The following is a 14,396-nucleotide window of genomic DNA, read 5'->3' on the forward strand; positions in this document are numbered from 1 at the left end:
TACAATAATGTGCTTGACATTCTGAGAATAATACCTTATTGCAAGAACATATGTTTGTCACCTTCAGACAAAAACAACAAAAAAACCAACATTCACAGTTAACATGTTGTTCACATAGTAGTTCTACATAAAGTGTGTGCTATCTAACATTGTACGTTGCACAAGGTTTCGCTGAAAAGCATGTTTCATTGCACAGTTCTGTCACAGTCATTTAGAATCAAACATCACATACCACTTTTCTTACGATTCTCACTTTCTGTCTCATAGCTGCCAAACAAGAGTTGCCTTTATGGACTCTTGAGTCTTGCCATTTTCCACCCAGGAAGAAATTCATTAGCTTTAGGTGCCTGTGTGGAAAATGCAAGCGATAGCCTAGAATGGAGCTGTTTATGGCAAGACCGTTCCCTCACTTCTCCATCTTTCCCATGAAAAATACATACCTAAATAAAACCATAAAAATAAAATTCTTTCTTCAAAGTGCTTTATAATATGCTTGCTAGTCAAAAACCTCTATTGTTGATAAGACCTTCAACAGACTGACTAGAGCAGTGCTAATTTTAAAGCCCTAAATTATATTCTGCGGGGAGCATCTCGATGTAGAAGCTATTTGTTTGGTTCTCTATTTGTGGGAAAGTGCTATACCTGCCAATGACACAACTTAAAAGTGAAGCACAACCTGGATTAAATGAAAGATAACGTGTACAGCTTTAAATATGGCAGCCTTTGGGAGGGACTCTTCACAGTTTGAAGTATGTAGTCATATTATCACTTGTGCGGCTGGCTTTTTGTTTTTTTGTTTAAAAAACCACCCCAGTGCCTTGAAAGATGCTGACATGGAAAATATTCTAAAAAATATATTGCTATAAAATAATACATTAAATGTTGGCATCTCAATAGGTTGGGTTAGGGAGTGGTGCAATTTAGTCTGTACTGTATATCCCAAAATAGCTTGTTAATGGCATTTGTATATGAATGATTCAGTATATTGTAGTATATCAGAAGATTTCCACGAAAATTAGAAAAACCAACTCCATAATAAAGTTGGTCAACATTTTTAAGGGCAGTATTTTCACTGGTAAATTTTCTTGGTAAAAAATACTTTGCTGGTGAATACAAAACAGCTTTCTGTTTTAACTGTTCTCAGAAATAACAGTCTTGGGATTCAAACAGTATGAAATATATTAATAAAAATCAGCTGCACAAAACTTCAAATTGTTGTGTTAAAAGGTAGATTAAAAATGGCCTACATGTCTTTATAAATTCCCAAAGATATCCAGCTCTTACTGAAAGAGAATAAAAATGTTAACAGTCTATGGATTGCCAGGAAACACAAAACATTGTCAACAACTAAGCCCACAAAATGGTTTGATCGTATCCACATTGCTTCCCTTATAGTGGTGATGGTCTTTTGTGCCACTAGAGGTAGGTAATTTTATTCTCAGACATAAATTTGTGGTCATATTCAACCATGTTTCATTTGTGTATGGTTTTTCTTTTCTTTTTTTTTTGCCCCCCAAAGGAAGCTTTGTATCATTTCAATGACCCAGACTATATATATGCTTCTTTGTTTGCAGAGTTGCTCTGCTGGGCTTGTTCAGGTCCGTTTTCAGGATGAGTAATGTCTTCACTTGGCTGAATCATTACCTGGATTCGCTACAGTAGAGAGAGAGAGAGAGAGAGAGAGAGAGAGAGAGAGAGAGAGAGAATCATTTCATTGTTCTTAATCTGAATGGCTTCCCTTACATTAAATTTATATTCCAGTTCTGTAGTTATCATTCATGAAAGGTGCAATAGGAAGGAGGGAAGGAGGCCACAGTTCCTGAACAGTTCCAATGTATGGTATCAATAATTTTTGGGACAATAACACCATTTTTAGATCAGTAAATAGTAAACTAGCAGTGAATCCTGCCTAATCAAAATGTTTGTCCTGTTATCAGCCTATGCACTGTGTAACAACTGAGATAAAGCAGACAGCCTACTTTATTACTTCATTCTGGTCCATCACACAAGCACTGCCCCCTTGGGCCAATGATTGGCCAATTTGAATTCCAGTGCATGGTGAGCTATCCCACCCTCCTTTGCGGCCAGCTGGGAAATTCCCCAACAGGCCAGGCTATGATGGAGAGGCCCTTTTCTCCATGGAGCCAAGATCCTTCCACCACCCAGAGACTGAGTAAGTGGCCGTTCTCAGTTGATGCACTGTGTAACAGCTGAGATTCTCTACAAAGATTTGAGCTGAGATGTTGGTGAAGCCTGCTGGGCTGGGGTCTTCGCTGACATTAGTTCTAAGCAGCATAACCAGTGACCAGAGATTGTGGAAGTTGGGAGGAAACAGGACAAAGGGAAATGAAATTGGGGCAGAGGAAACTGAGAAGCCCACTCATACAGCTAGAACTCATCTTTACAGTCACAAAGTGGGAAAATCATTTAGCCATGTTTTTACTTGGAAAGGAGAAAGGAAGGTGAGAACCTGAGTAATCCTGTCACATTTTTTAATGGCAACTGGTGCGGAGAGGCCTTCCTATGCTGCAATATTCTGGAACCTTAGCTGCCTGTCTTTATTTCATTTAAATGTTTTATAGTCCACCCTTCAGCTAGGAAGTTCTCTAGGGGCTCGCTATCATATTGATATATAGTAGATATAGAGATATGTGCCGTTGCTACTGATTTACATTTGGACAAATTGTAAGAAAAGACTGACCCAGGGATAATTTACTGTAGCAGAGAGGTATACTTTGATATTGTAAATAAGAACGCAACAGCAGATTGTGCTTGCTGAAACTGGCATCTTGCCAAGTGTAGGCACAGTTCTAAAGACATAATTTACCTGTTTCAAGGAGCCTTTTAATGTAAGGAACATGTATGCCATGTAGCCTGGAATCAGCACCATGGATGATAGAGCCATAAACCAGCCAACACCTTGGCCCCATGGCGGGAATACGTAATCGCCCAAAGTGAGAGGAGTCATTTGCACGGCACTGAAGATAAACACACCCTGGGGAAGTAAAAGCATTAAAAAAGTCAGCTATGGTTTGTTGTAGTTGCTGCTGCTGCTTTTGCAGGTAGTTCTTTGCCTGCATAGGAAAATTAAAGTGAAAAGTTATTTTCCTTTTTAAAATTCCAGACATCTTCCATTTTACCTATGTAATTTTTGATGGTACTGTTAAGAGTTTGGGGTGAGGGTGGGGAAGTAGATTGTATACAAAGACCCCTCTAAGCCCTGGATCCAGCAAGTGTTAAAATATAAGCCACTGAGGTGATAGCCTGGCCAATGAGCCATTAAGGGATACAAAGGAAAGGGGCAAATAGGTCGGACCCCTCACCCAGCTTGTGGCTAGTTTGAAAGACAAAAGGCCACAGTAGAGAGTTGAGTTATGTAAGCCAGAAGCTGGGAGAAAAAGAAGTGAGCTGGAGAGACAGTCAGAACATGTTTGATGTCTATTTGAGCCCAAGGCTGCGGCTACGGGAGAAACAAGACCCTTTCGGGGTGTTAATGCTGTGAACCCCTCCATTGCAGGCTCAGGTTGTATATCTGTGTAAATAAACCATATCTCATAAAGACACCACAGTCTCCGCTGTGCCTCATTTCCAAAAGAACCCTGGAATCTCACAATGCTCTGAGATAGGGATGATGTGCACCTGGGGAGAGCCACTATGGGTATTACTATGTAACACTATGGGTATTAGGTATTTTCAGGCATTTAGTTAGTTCCCCCTCATCGGATATAAGATTTATAGGAATTATACTGAATTTGCCCCTCATAGACAAAGGAGTAATTTCTGCATACTCAGGAGATTCTCTGGAATGCACAACTTTTGTACAAAACAATGCAATGCAAAGATTCAGTATCCATCCTGCCCACCAGGAGCCACAACATATTGGCGACAGTTCAAAGGGTTGTGGAGGAAATTGGAGCAGGGGGTAGGGAGGAGATAGGCTTGCTTAAGCTCCTAGAGATTTAAAGAATCTTAAAGGTGGGGTTCTTAGCAGTGGTGATTAAGGTGAGGGAGATGTCCAACACGAAGTTGAAAATCTCCTTTCTCTCCACTGGGTATGGAGTTTTCAGGTGGGAGGAAAGAACAACCTTCCTTTCCCCTTTTTCTAAAAGACATTCCCCCATCTGCTGGATGCATAGCCCTTTAGTGTTATATAGCAACAGAGGAAGGCTTCAGAAGAATGATTGGAGATGGTGTCGTTTCCCCTTTCTTTCCTCCAAAGTCCTGCGAGCTAATTTGTATTTGTGTTTTTTATTATTCCTTGCTTAATTCTGTGGCAATGTGAGTGTTATGTGCTAATGCAATAGTTCCAAAATGCTAGTTCAGGACTGGATGTTTATGGAAGCCAGCCTAGAGCTTATTGGTATCCTAGTATTGTGAGATGGGGATGCGAGCATTTCTCATTAATTTATTCCTATAACACTATGATTCCTCATAGGCCCCCAACTTCTTGCGTCTGTTTCCAAGAGCTCTGCAAGATTTGGCTCGTAAACTCTTAACTGCATGTTAAATCATCTGACCTGTCTTGTAATTGAATTGGCAAAAGCCCTAAACAGTGTGACATGCATTTTGATATACAAAAGGATATTTTGAACCATATATATTTATAAATTTTGAAATCATACAGTTTCATAGATTTTTAATTTTCTTATGTTGCTTCTCCTTTCAAACATGTACAGAATAAAACAAATATTTATACTGAGGTTTGAACCTGCTTTACGTGGTTTTCTTTTTGCTTCTCAGTATCATAAAATGATATGTGCATTCACCACTATGACCATTGCTCTAGCCCTTTGCTAGAAATAGCCCAAAGCTATTTTTGCTAGTGGAATCAGCTAAGAAAGACAAAAGTAGAAAGTTTTTGGAAAGAAGAAAATAGAAGATGGCAGCTTTTATATTAGATTATCATCACCTGTGCACTAAAAATAAACACTGGATTCTCTAAAATAATGTGTCTCGAGGTGAGTCAGCAGTTGTTATGGTCCTTCCATTAACTATTGGAAGATTAGAATTTCATTAAGTATACTTTAATTAAAATTATTTTAGTTACTATTTCTCCAGAAGGCATGGAAGTAGACCAAAGTATTTAGAGAACAGAAGAAAACACAGCTCGCATTGTAGTCTTTTAAAAAGTTTGTGAATATTTTGCTTGAAGTGTAAGTTCTATAAATTATTGTACATTATTATATCAAAATAAAGCACAAATGTGTGTGTGCATGATCAAACGGCCAAGTGTAGTTGCAGCGTTTTAGAGCCTTACTGGACATCCTTATCACTGTGCATTCTTGATTATTTGTGCTCATTTCAACTTTAAAAAAAATGTAGACTTGCATTAATTGCATTTAACATCTTTAACATTTTTGTTTCTTACTGCCACAATGATTGGAGTAAAGAAAGACCAGCAGAGCTTCCACCAGATGCAGGGCCTATAGCCAACCATCTCCTGGATATTGTCGTAAAATCTGTTCACACCTAAACAAACAAACAAACTGTTAGTTGGTTGAAACCAATAATGAATGGCTAGGAGAGAGAAAAGCTTTTAAATATATCAGAGAGTCTTCCAGATAACCTACCAAACCCATTAACAATCCAGTGTTGGATTCTACAGAACTGGTGGCTCCAAAAAGGCCTTGAAGCCAGGGACTAGCCTAGCTGCAGGGAAATAATCAGACCCGAGTGGGGGAGGTTTCAGTGCTGGAAAAATGGAGCCCACAGCCTACAGGGAAGGGAGGAAATGAACAACAATCCAAACAACAGCCAATACATCATTAGTTCTGGTTACAAGAAGAAGAAGAAGAGGAGTTTGGATTTGATATCCCACCTTTCACTCCCCTTCAGGAGTCTCAAAGCGGCTAACATTCTCCTTTTCCTTCCTCCCCCACAACAAACACTCTGTGAGGTGAGTGAGGCTGAGAGACTTCACAGAAGTGTGACTGGCCCAAGGTCACCCAGCAGCTGCATGTGGAGGAGCGGGGAAGCGAACCTGGTTCACCAGATTACAAGTCCACCGCTCTTAACTACTACACCACACATCATGAGAAAGGTCTTTCAACATTATGGGTTGAGTGCAGGGAAATGTAACTTCCCAGGAACAGGACCATTAGCAGTAGGCACTGTTACCAGATTTGCATTCCTTGTGCAGAAACAATGCACAGAGGAAGGAAAATGCCAATCCCCTAAGGGAAAAGCCTAGATTCTAGCATGTGAAGTTGAAGTAATTTATGCTTAGATTTATATAATCGATAATCTACAGTAAGATGCTTCAACAAAGAAGAGAATAAATCAGAGAAGTCAACAAAAGAGTCATTAAAATGTAAGAGATTTATTAAGGTCTTATAGGGTTGGTGTGAAAAAGCTCATTTGAAAGCATTAAGTTAAGGAGCTGCAATACGTGTGTATAGGAACTCCGGATCTGAGGGGCATCCCATAGAATCTCGACTAATATATTGCCTCTTTGTAGCATACTATGCAATCCATTATTATTATTTGGGTTGCAATTTGTGTGCACAGCTAAGCTGCATCAATAGGATTTAAGTGTTTCGTGTACAGGACTGCAACCATGGTTCTAGTTCATCCTAAATATATAGGTATTATGTTGTTATTCATTTATAATCTGGAGAATGTATTTTTCTTTGGTAGTTTGATTGCATCTTCAAATTCTGTTAACTTCCTGGATAGAAACTTATTCCTCCCCCCCCCCTTGCATAGGTGAAACATTTCTGATCCACAAAATAATGGTAAAATGGGAATCTAATCTTCACTAAATGTTTTGTGCCTATGATTTCATTCTATTGGTCTTTTTCTAGGCCTTATACCCTGTAGGGATCAGATGGGATTACCATGAGGAATTATAAAATATACATCAAGCCATTGTGTCCACGATGAAGACATTGTGTTGACTGGGTTTGATATATTGATGATAATTTCTGATTAAATCCCATAAGATTCTACATTCATGCCCTTTCCATGCCCTTTTGCCTCTACTGTCCATTTCTCCTTGCCTGAAGTCACGTACACAGCAGTTGCTTCGCCCGGCAGGCATCCTGGGCCATAAAGATAGTGAGCAAGCTTATTTGAAGTAGCTCTCTAATGTATATTAATCTTAGGATGTTAATCTTGGAGCCAGGAAACAGATCTCACATGAAGGTGGTAGTGATCTGGTCTTTCTGGCAGTGGCGTAGCGTGGGTTGTCAGCACCCGGGGCAAGGCAAGTAATTTGTGCCCCCTAACCCATGGATTTGCGCCCCCTTACCCTAACCCCCAGATGTTGCGCCCGGTGCGGCCGGCCCCCCCTGCACCCCCCACGCTACGCCACTGCTTTCTGGCCATCCTTCTTATCATGTTTATTTTTCAGCTCTAGGGTTGCCAGATGCACCCCTTTGTAGTTCTCAACTTATTTACCACACCTTTGTAGTTCTCAAGTTATTTACTACCTCTTTGTAGTTCTCAACATATTTACCACAAAATATATGCATGCTAATTAGTGTTGTAGTGTAACTTTTCCCCCACGTGGGGTTTGAGGAAATGCTCAGAGGAAATATGATTGGTTCTTACGAGCACTGTGTAAAAGATTCTTTTGCTAATAAAATGGCCTGGCGAGGGGTGTGGTTTGCGCACTTTTCTCCGAGAGCCTTGCTGGTCAAAGCCTCGTGTCTTGATTTTTAATCAGGGTCCAATCCTTCCTTTACTTTGCAAATGCAACATACCCTTTCTAGGCATGGAAATTTCCTGACTGCATTATGTGATGGAAACTTTTCTAAAGCCTTCTGCCAGCTAGCACATCTATGGAGATTGGAAATACCATGAGGAATGTGCTTACATTGATATTTTAAGCACCTATTGGATAGTGCCAGAAACATCACAAATGACAAGCCATCATTTTGTTGATACTTTAAAAGTTTTCAAGAATTTGTACATTTATTTGTACATTTATAAAGTGATACTGCTTTTCATAAGCAATGCAGTGCTCATAAAACGTTTAAAACAAAACAAATCAAGGAAAAGTTCTTCCATAGCACCGTATATGAATGGTAGTACTTTGACGAGTGCTAGAGTTCTTACAGTTCTTACTTACTTTTTCCAAAAATGCTTAAATTCCAGTTGAAAATGTTAACATGCTATCAAACAACCCCAATTCTCTCCTCCCTCCTAAGTGCAATATACATATGGTGAGCTAGCATATCTCCCTCACTTAAACAGTTCGGATGGCCTCAAATTACCTCTAGGTATGGCATTACTTTGTTAAGATAAATGTGGCAATTATAGAAAACAATTTCAGTTTTAAGTACACATAACATTTCAAATTATTACTTTGTTTCATCTGGGGACTGCTTTACAAAAATTTTACATTCTTTTGGCTTGTTTTCATAAATTTCAAAATACTATAGCATCACATACCGTAGCACCAGGATATGGAGATACACTCAAAGAACACAAGAAACAAGAGACTCATTCCACTTGCAGAATAATAGTCGAAAAGCTTGAACACATATAGTCCACCCTGCAATATATAAAATGTGTTAAGTTCATCACACTTCTGAGATTTCCTTTCCTGTTTTGTTTAACCTTTATATTAGCTTTACTTTCCTATTTCAGTTCTGTTTTTATTACTTGGAAAGATTCTCTAGGTTTATAACTATTCATTGATCACTTACCCTGGATAACTGTGACCTTTGGACCATACAACAATCAGTGAATTGCCCAGCTATGTATCAGTATCAATAAATTTGGTGTGTAATATTTTTATTTTGTAAACTGCCCTGTGATCCACAGATGAAGGGTGGTATAGGGGTAATTCCATATTTATTGATAAGAGTAAATAGTTGAGCTAGAGGTTCTGTCACATGGAAGATGTTCTCCAGTCCCAGAGGGCAGGACCTGAACTAGTGGAGTCAAGTTACAAGAAAGGAGATTCCAACTCGGCATCAGGAAGAATAGTCTGTTTGACAGTGGAATGAACTCCCTTGCAAGGTGGTGGACTCTCCTTCCTTGGAGGTCTTTAAGCAGAGGTTGGGTGACCATCTCTCAGGGATGCTTTAATTGAGATTCCTGCATTGCAGGGGGTTGGGTTAGTTGCAATTCTACAATTCTGTAATTCAAAGCAGACTCACAATAGGATAGGGAAGGAATAATAAATACGTCAATGTCTTGCTCTTGTACAAAGAAAGATTCCTTAAATATACCATTTGTGTATTGGTTTTAAATGTTGCCATGGCTTTTGGTGTTACTTACATTCCATACTATATCAAATATTGTTCCTGAATGCAGCAATGTCATTGGCGGATGATAACCAACCCTTTATGTGTTTTTTTTTCTATCCAAGGGTTTCTAAGAGTTACCAAAACAGATGGAATCCTCAGTGGTTGTAAATCAATTTAATAGAACAAGCTGAAGATTTTAAGAGTAGCATTAAGCCTGACAACATGCCAGTAAATATAGGTATTATATATTATATATGCATTATACTAATCTCAAATCCTTAGAGGATATTGACATTTGAAGGTTTAGGAAAAGCTGAATCTCTCCTGTCTCCCCACCTTCTTAAATTAATAGGCAATCCACAGAGGACTCTTACTTCATAATTCTGTTTAGTAGAAAATGTGACCACAGCAAATTAGAGATAAGAAGTTCCCAATATAGTATTTACCTGAGTAATATTCGACAGTCCTATCAGATAGGAAACGACACACACACAAGCAATAAAGATTTCTCTCCGACTGCGTAACAGTCTTGGAAATTCATCCACTAGTGCTGTTATGAATCCTTCAACAGTACAGAACTGAAAGTGGAATGAGAGGTTACACACAAACCAAACTAGCAACATTAGATTTGAGATAAAGCAACATCCAGCTTTATCCTATCTCTTCTCCAATTTCTCTTCTCCCAAACTATTCTGTTGTGATGCAGATCAATAATCAAGATACATCTGGAACAGGGCAAACCGATATGCCCAGTTCTGATACACTTTGATCAGACTAATGTTGACTCATTTCATGAGTTGTGGTGCAGCTTCTGCAATCATGTTAAAGCACAGGTGGGTTATTTATAGGGTAACATTTCTGAACCTATTAAAATATACCGGAAATTAAAAATAGGAAACTCATGCTTTTTAAAATTTGGCATAATGTGGGACAGGTTGTCTGGACTAATCATAATTAAGCTAACTTGTTCCTGCTGAGACTCTAGACCTCAGTTTAGAAACATAATAGATAGTCAAACTGACTTAGATTGCTTTGTCCATTTTGATGCACATGCAGAGCTCCTGTACATGCTTAAAGTGATATATAAGTTTCTTCTTAAGGCCATAGTAAACATTTTTTTTTCAGTAAGCAAATATTACTTTTGCTGCCCTGCCAAAAGAACTACTAAGCACATGACATTCTCCCCTCAAGCTATGAGTGTGTACATTTCTGACAGCCACTGAGAAGTGTGTTAAGACACAATGGTAAATGTTTGAACATACTATAGATTGACTAAGGATAATATGAGACAAGGAGCCATTTTTGGTGGTATCTGTGCTGTGACAGTAGAGTGGAACTATTTCATATTATACTACAGATGAAGAAGTTGAAGAAGTTAAAGAAAAATAAAATAAGAAAGCCCGAAAGCTCTTACACACAGGCCTAGGTTTTTTTTTGGTGTGGGGGGAATATTAGGCTACTTTTTATATTTCAGTAGCCTAAAGCTAAACTTAGTTAAGGATATGTTTGACTCAATTAAATTAACAGCAGTTTCTTCAAAATGAATTATTAATTTTGCTGATTTTCTTTTATAAAAGAACTTTAGGCTTCATGAATAAGGACTCTTCATTATTTCCATCCCATTATGAAATAACTATTGCTGTTGCTAATGTACTGTGTATGTACTTTCACCAAAAGTGAAAGTAAGGTGCACTATGAAAAATAAGGTTTGTTGACATGTATGAACATACATTCCACTGTGTTTGTTTACACGGGTGGCACTGTGGGTCAAACCACAGAGCCTAGGGCTTGCTGATCAGAAGGTCAGTGGTTCGAATCCCTGTGACCGGGTGAATTCCCGTTGCTCAGTCCCTGCTCCTGCCAACCTAGCAGTTCGAAAGCACGTCAAAGTGCAAGTAGATAAATAGGTACCACTCCAGCGGGAAGGTAAACAGCGTTTCCGTGCGCTGCTCTGGTTTGCGAGAAGTGGCTTAGTCATGCTGGCCACATGACCCGGAAGCTGTACGCCGGTTCCCTTGGCCAGTAAAGCGAGATGAGCTCCACAACCCCAGAGTCGGTCACGACTGGACCTAATGGTCAGGGGTCCCTTTACCTTTACCTTGTTTGGTGAATTAGTGAGTAAAGGGGATTTACAGTTCTATATTTTATATTCTGCCTCAGTGATGCAGGTTAGCTCTAAGGCCACCCATTGAATTTCATGGCTGAACTGTCTGTTAAATGAAATTGGGCCTCCTCCATTCAAAATGCAACAGCTCCGGCTTCATTGGTTCAATGCTAATAAAGGTCTTCATGTCAGCCTTGTGTAAACAAAATGGCACTCTAAATTATTTTAATACTCTATAAAAGCATGGAAATTGTGTTTGTTGGGAGCTGTAGCAATAGGGTACAGGGGCTCCATTTTGTGAATTGCCCAGGCAGAAGTAAAGTGGTCTGTCACTGGCGCTGGCACATGGACATCCTGACAACATGCTGGCATCCCCTCCAAAAGCTTATTCCAGAGTGAACTGGAGAAGTGGAAACACTTGGTCGTGGACCCAAAGATGGTAGCCGAGCTTCCACTAGTATAGAAGCTGCCTTGTCAATAATAGCCTGGCTTGAGGGAACATCCATGTAATGGGCCCAGTACCTGAACTACTAATAGGGAGGAGTGAGGACTCTGTAGACCAATGGAACTGATGCTGATGATGTGGTGAGTACCTTCCCTTCTTGCATAGGACATTGGGGGAGAGAACCCAGGGCACTCAAGGGATGTAGCCAAACCAGGAATGTGTCCTCTGAGGAAACAGTAAATGGGGGACATGGGGGTCAAACCTTCACAATGTTGGGCAAGATCAATATCCTGAAAGTAGTTAGAGTGAGGAAATTTATGCTACTATAAAGGCATCATCTCATGAGACAGGATAATAATTGGCTGCTTAGTTTAAGAAAATAGGCACAATTGTTTGGGGGGCTAAATTGTACTGAAAGTGAGTTGTACACACACACAAACTCACAAATTCACAAAAGTTTGAATTAAACATTATAGGAAAATGTTTTACGAAGCATTTTTAATGCATAGTTTAGCATGCTTCTGCCAATTCTCCTTTGACACAAGGAGTGGAGAACCTTCAGTCCTGCTCTCGGTGACTGAGAAAAAGATCAGCAAAGGCTGCTGCTTTCATGAACCAAGGGCACTTATAGGGACCAAGAAAATGGGGAGGCTCACTTTATGGGATTCCATATTCTAAGCCACAGTGCACAGACATATTTTAAAGAAAAATTTAATTGGCTGCGGTGGCCCATCTCTGGTAAGCCTTCTCCAAAGAAACTTCTTTGATGTAATGCTTTTGAAACCAGGCAAACTTTTTAAAAATTCTAGGTATATTATTTAACATTTTGCTAATTTAAATACTTGTTAAAGTTCTGCAATCTACTGTTTTATTAGTTGGGTTCTTTTGTATTGTTTCATTGTCTGTAAACTACCCTAGAATCACTGGATGAAAGGTGTCATACAAATTTAAATAGCCACCCATTATAGAAACTGTTCACTAGTGTTAATGGCCCAGTTCAGCCATAGACCTCATTCTGACATAATGAGCCTTGGACCTGTGTGCTCTCCTCCCTTTTCTCCTCTGCATCTACAACCAGGAGATCAGGAGTCTTTACTTCCTTTTAAACTAACTTGTTCAGTATTATGCTTGAAACTCAAGAAATGGGCTGGTCTTAATTATTATTATTATTATTTTAGAGAAACAAGCCAGCTTTGAACTGTGGTTCATGAAGTTGGCTAGTATCAGTGAAGACTGATACAGAGATACAGCTAGCATTGATAGAAACATAGAATGAACTGTTGGACATTTGTCTTCAGTAATAGCGTTTTAAAAAACGACAATAACACTTCGTTTTACCTGACTGTCAATTCCAAGCATAAGCAACATGGAGAAGAACAGTATTGCCCACAAAGGTGAGACAGGAAGTTGTGTTACTGCTTCTGGATAGGCTAAAAATGCAAGCCCAGGACCTGGTAATGGGGAAAATGTATTTATTGTCACTTACCATTAATGCAATATCTAGCAGCTCAATTTATTAATTATAAACTAATTTAGTCATTTTACTGTACTAATATCTCATTTCATACTACTGTATAATAACAATGCTGGAAAAACTGAGAAAGATACGAAATGGAGCTTAGAAAGTGTAGGTCTAAATATGCACATGAATATCTATCTCTATATATCTATGGATATAGAAACAATTATATTTTTGTGAAAAACAATTACAATATATTTTTCTATATACACAATAGCTTCTGAACTCTTAAAGCATTATGAAGTTATCTCGTACAGTGGTGCCCCGCAAGACGAATGCCTCGCAAGATGGAAAACTCGCTAGACGAAAGAGTTTTCCGTTTTGGAGGTGCTTCGCAAAATGAATCTCCTATGGGCTTGCTTCGCAAGACGAAAATGTCTTGCAAGTTCCTGCGGGTTTTTTTTTCTTCTCCCCCCCCCTTTTCTAAGCCGCTTATCAGTTGATCCAATAAGCTGATAAGCCACTAAAAGCCGCTAAAAGCCGCTAATAGCGCTAATCCGCTAATCCGTCAATGGGCTTGCTTCGCAAGACGAAAAAACCGCTAGACGAAGAGAATCACAGAACGGATTCTTTTCGTCTTGCGAGGCACCACTGTATAAACATATGAAGCTGCTATGTTGTATTTCCAACAAGTAACTGTGCTGGTAGTTACTTGTTTATGCATGTCTACATTGATTCTTGAACCTTTGGCGTGAGGTGTGTTGGTCACTAGGCTTGCAGACAGTTCTCAGATTACTTTGGGGTAATGGCTACCGATCTCACAAGCATATTAGTGCCTCGTTTATGCAAGTGAATGCCGCTCTATTTTCCTAGACAGCCATTAGGACTAATGAACTTTTGGGGGGTGTTCTCTCAAGTGCAGATTCCCCAATTATAGTGTAACTTGTCTTCCCTGCTATCTTCTGAAACAATAAGACACTGCAAACTGTTAAGATGTTGCACACCTGATTTTGCAACTTCTTCAATAGGACGTTTGGTGACATGAGCCATGAATCCAACAATGGAGAAGATAACAAAACCAGCAAACATGCTTGTGCAAGAATTTATGCAGCACACTATGATGGAATCCCTGAAAAAAGAGACAGAGAGAGAAGAGGGTAGTAATACTGTCCAAAGTCAGGCTTTCAAGCA

The 14,396-nt window shown here is 39.3% G+C and overlaps 1 protein-coding gene across 2 annotated transcripts in view; it reads right to left on the reverse strand.

Annotated features, from left to right (window-relative positions):
- Positions 1–834: 834 nt before the first annotated feature.
- The window catches only part of SLC6A1 (solute carrier family 6 member 1), a 77,319-nt gene continuing 63,757 nt past the window's right edge, over positions 835–14,396 (reverse strand). For both annotated transcript variants that reach the window (XM_081176713.1, XM_081176714.1), the window contains exons 9-15: positions 14,210–14,334; positions 13,085–13,197; positions 9,644–9,775; positions 8,395–8,497; positions 5,369–5,469; positions 2,828–2,995; positions 835–1,653 (exon numbers count right to left, since the gene is read on the reverse strand). In XM_081176713.1, the coding sequence (XP_081032839.1) occupies positions 1,549–1,653; positions 2,828–2,995; positions 5,369–5,469; positions 8,395–8,497; positions 9,644–9,775; positions 13,085–13,197; positions 14,210–14,334 (847 nt within the window). In that variant the 3' untranslated portion in view covers positions 835–1,548. The remainder of the gene's footprint in view (positions 1,654–2,827; positions 2,996–5,368; positions 5,470–8,394; positions 8,498–9,643; positions 9,776–13,084; positions 13,198–14,209; positions 14,335–14,396) is intronic.

The sequence above is a fragment of the Podarcis bocagei genome (assembly GCF_964188305.1).
Source record: "Podarcis bocagei genome assembly, chromosome: 2".
NCBI classification, from domain to species: Eukaryota; Metazoa; Chordata; class Lepidosauria; order Squamata; family Lacertidae; genus Podarcis; species Podarcis bocagei.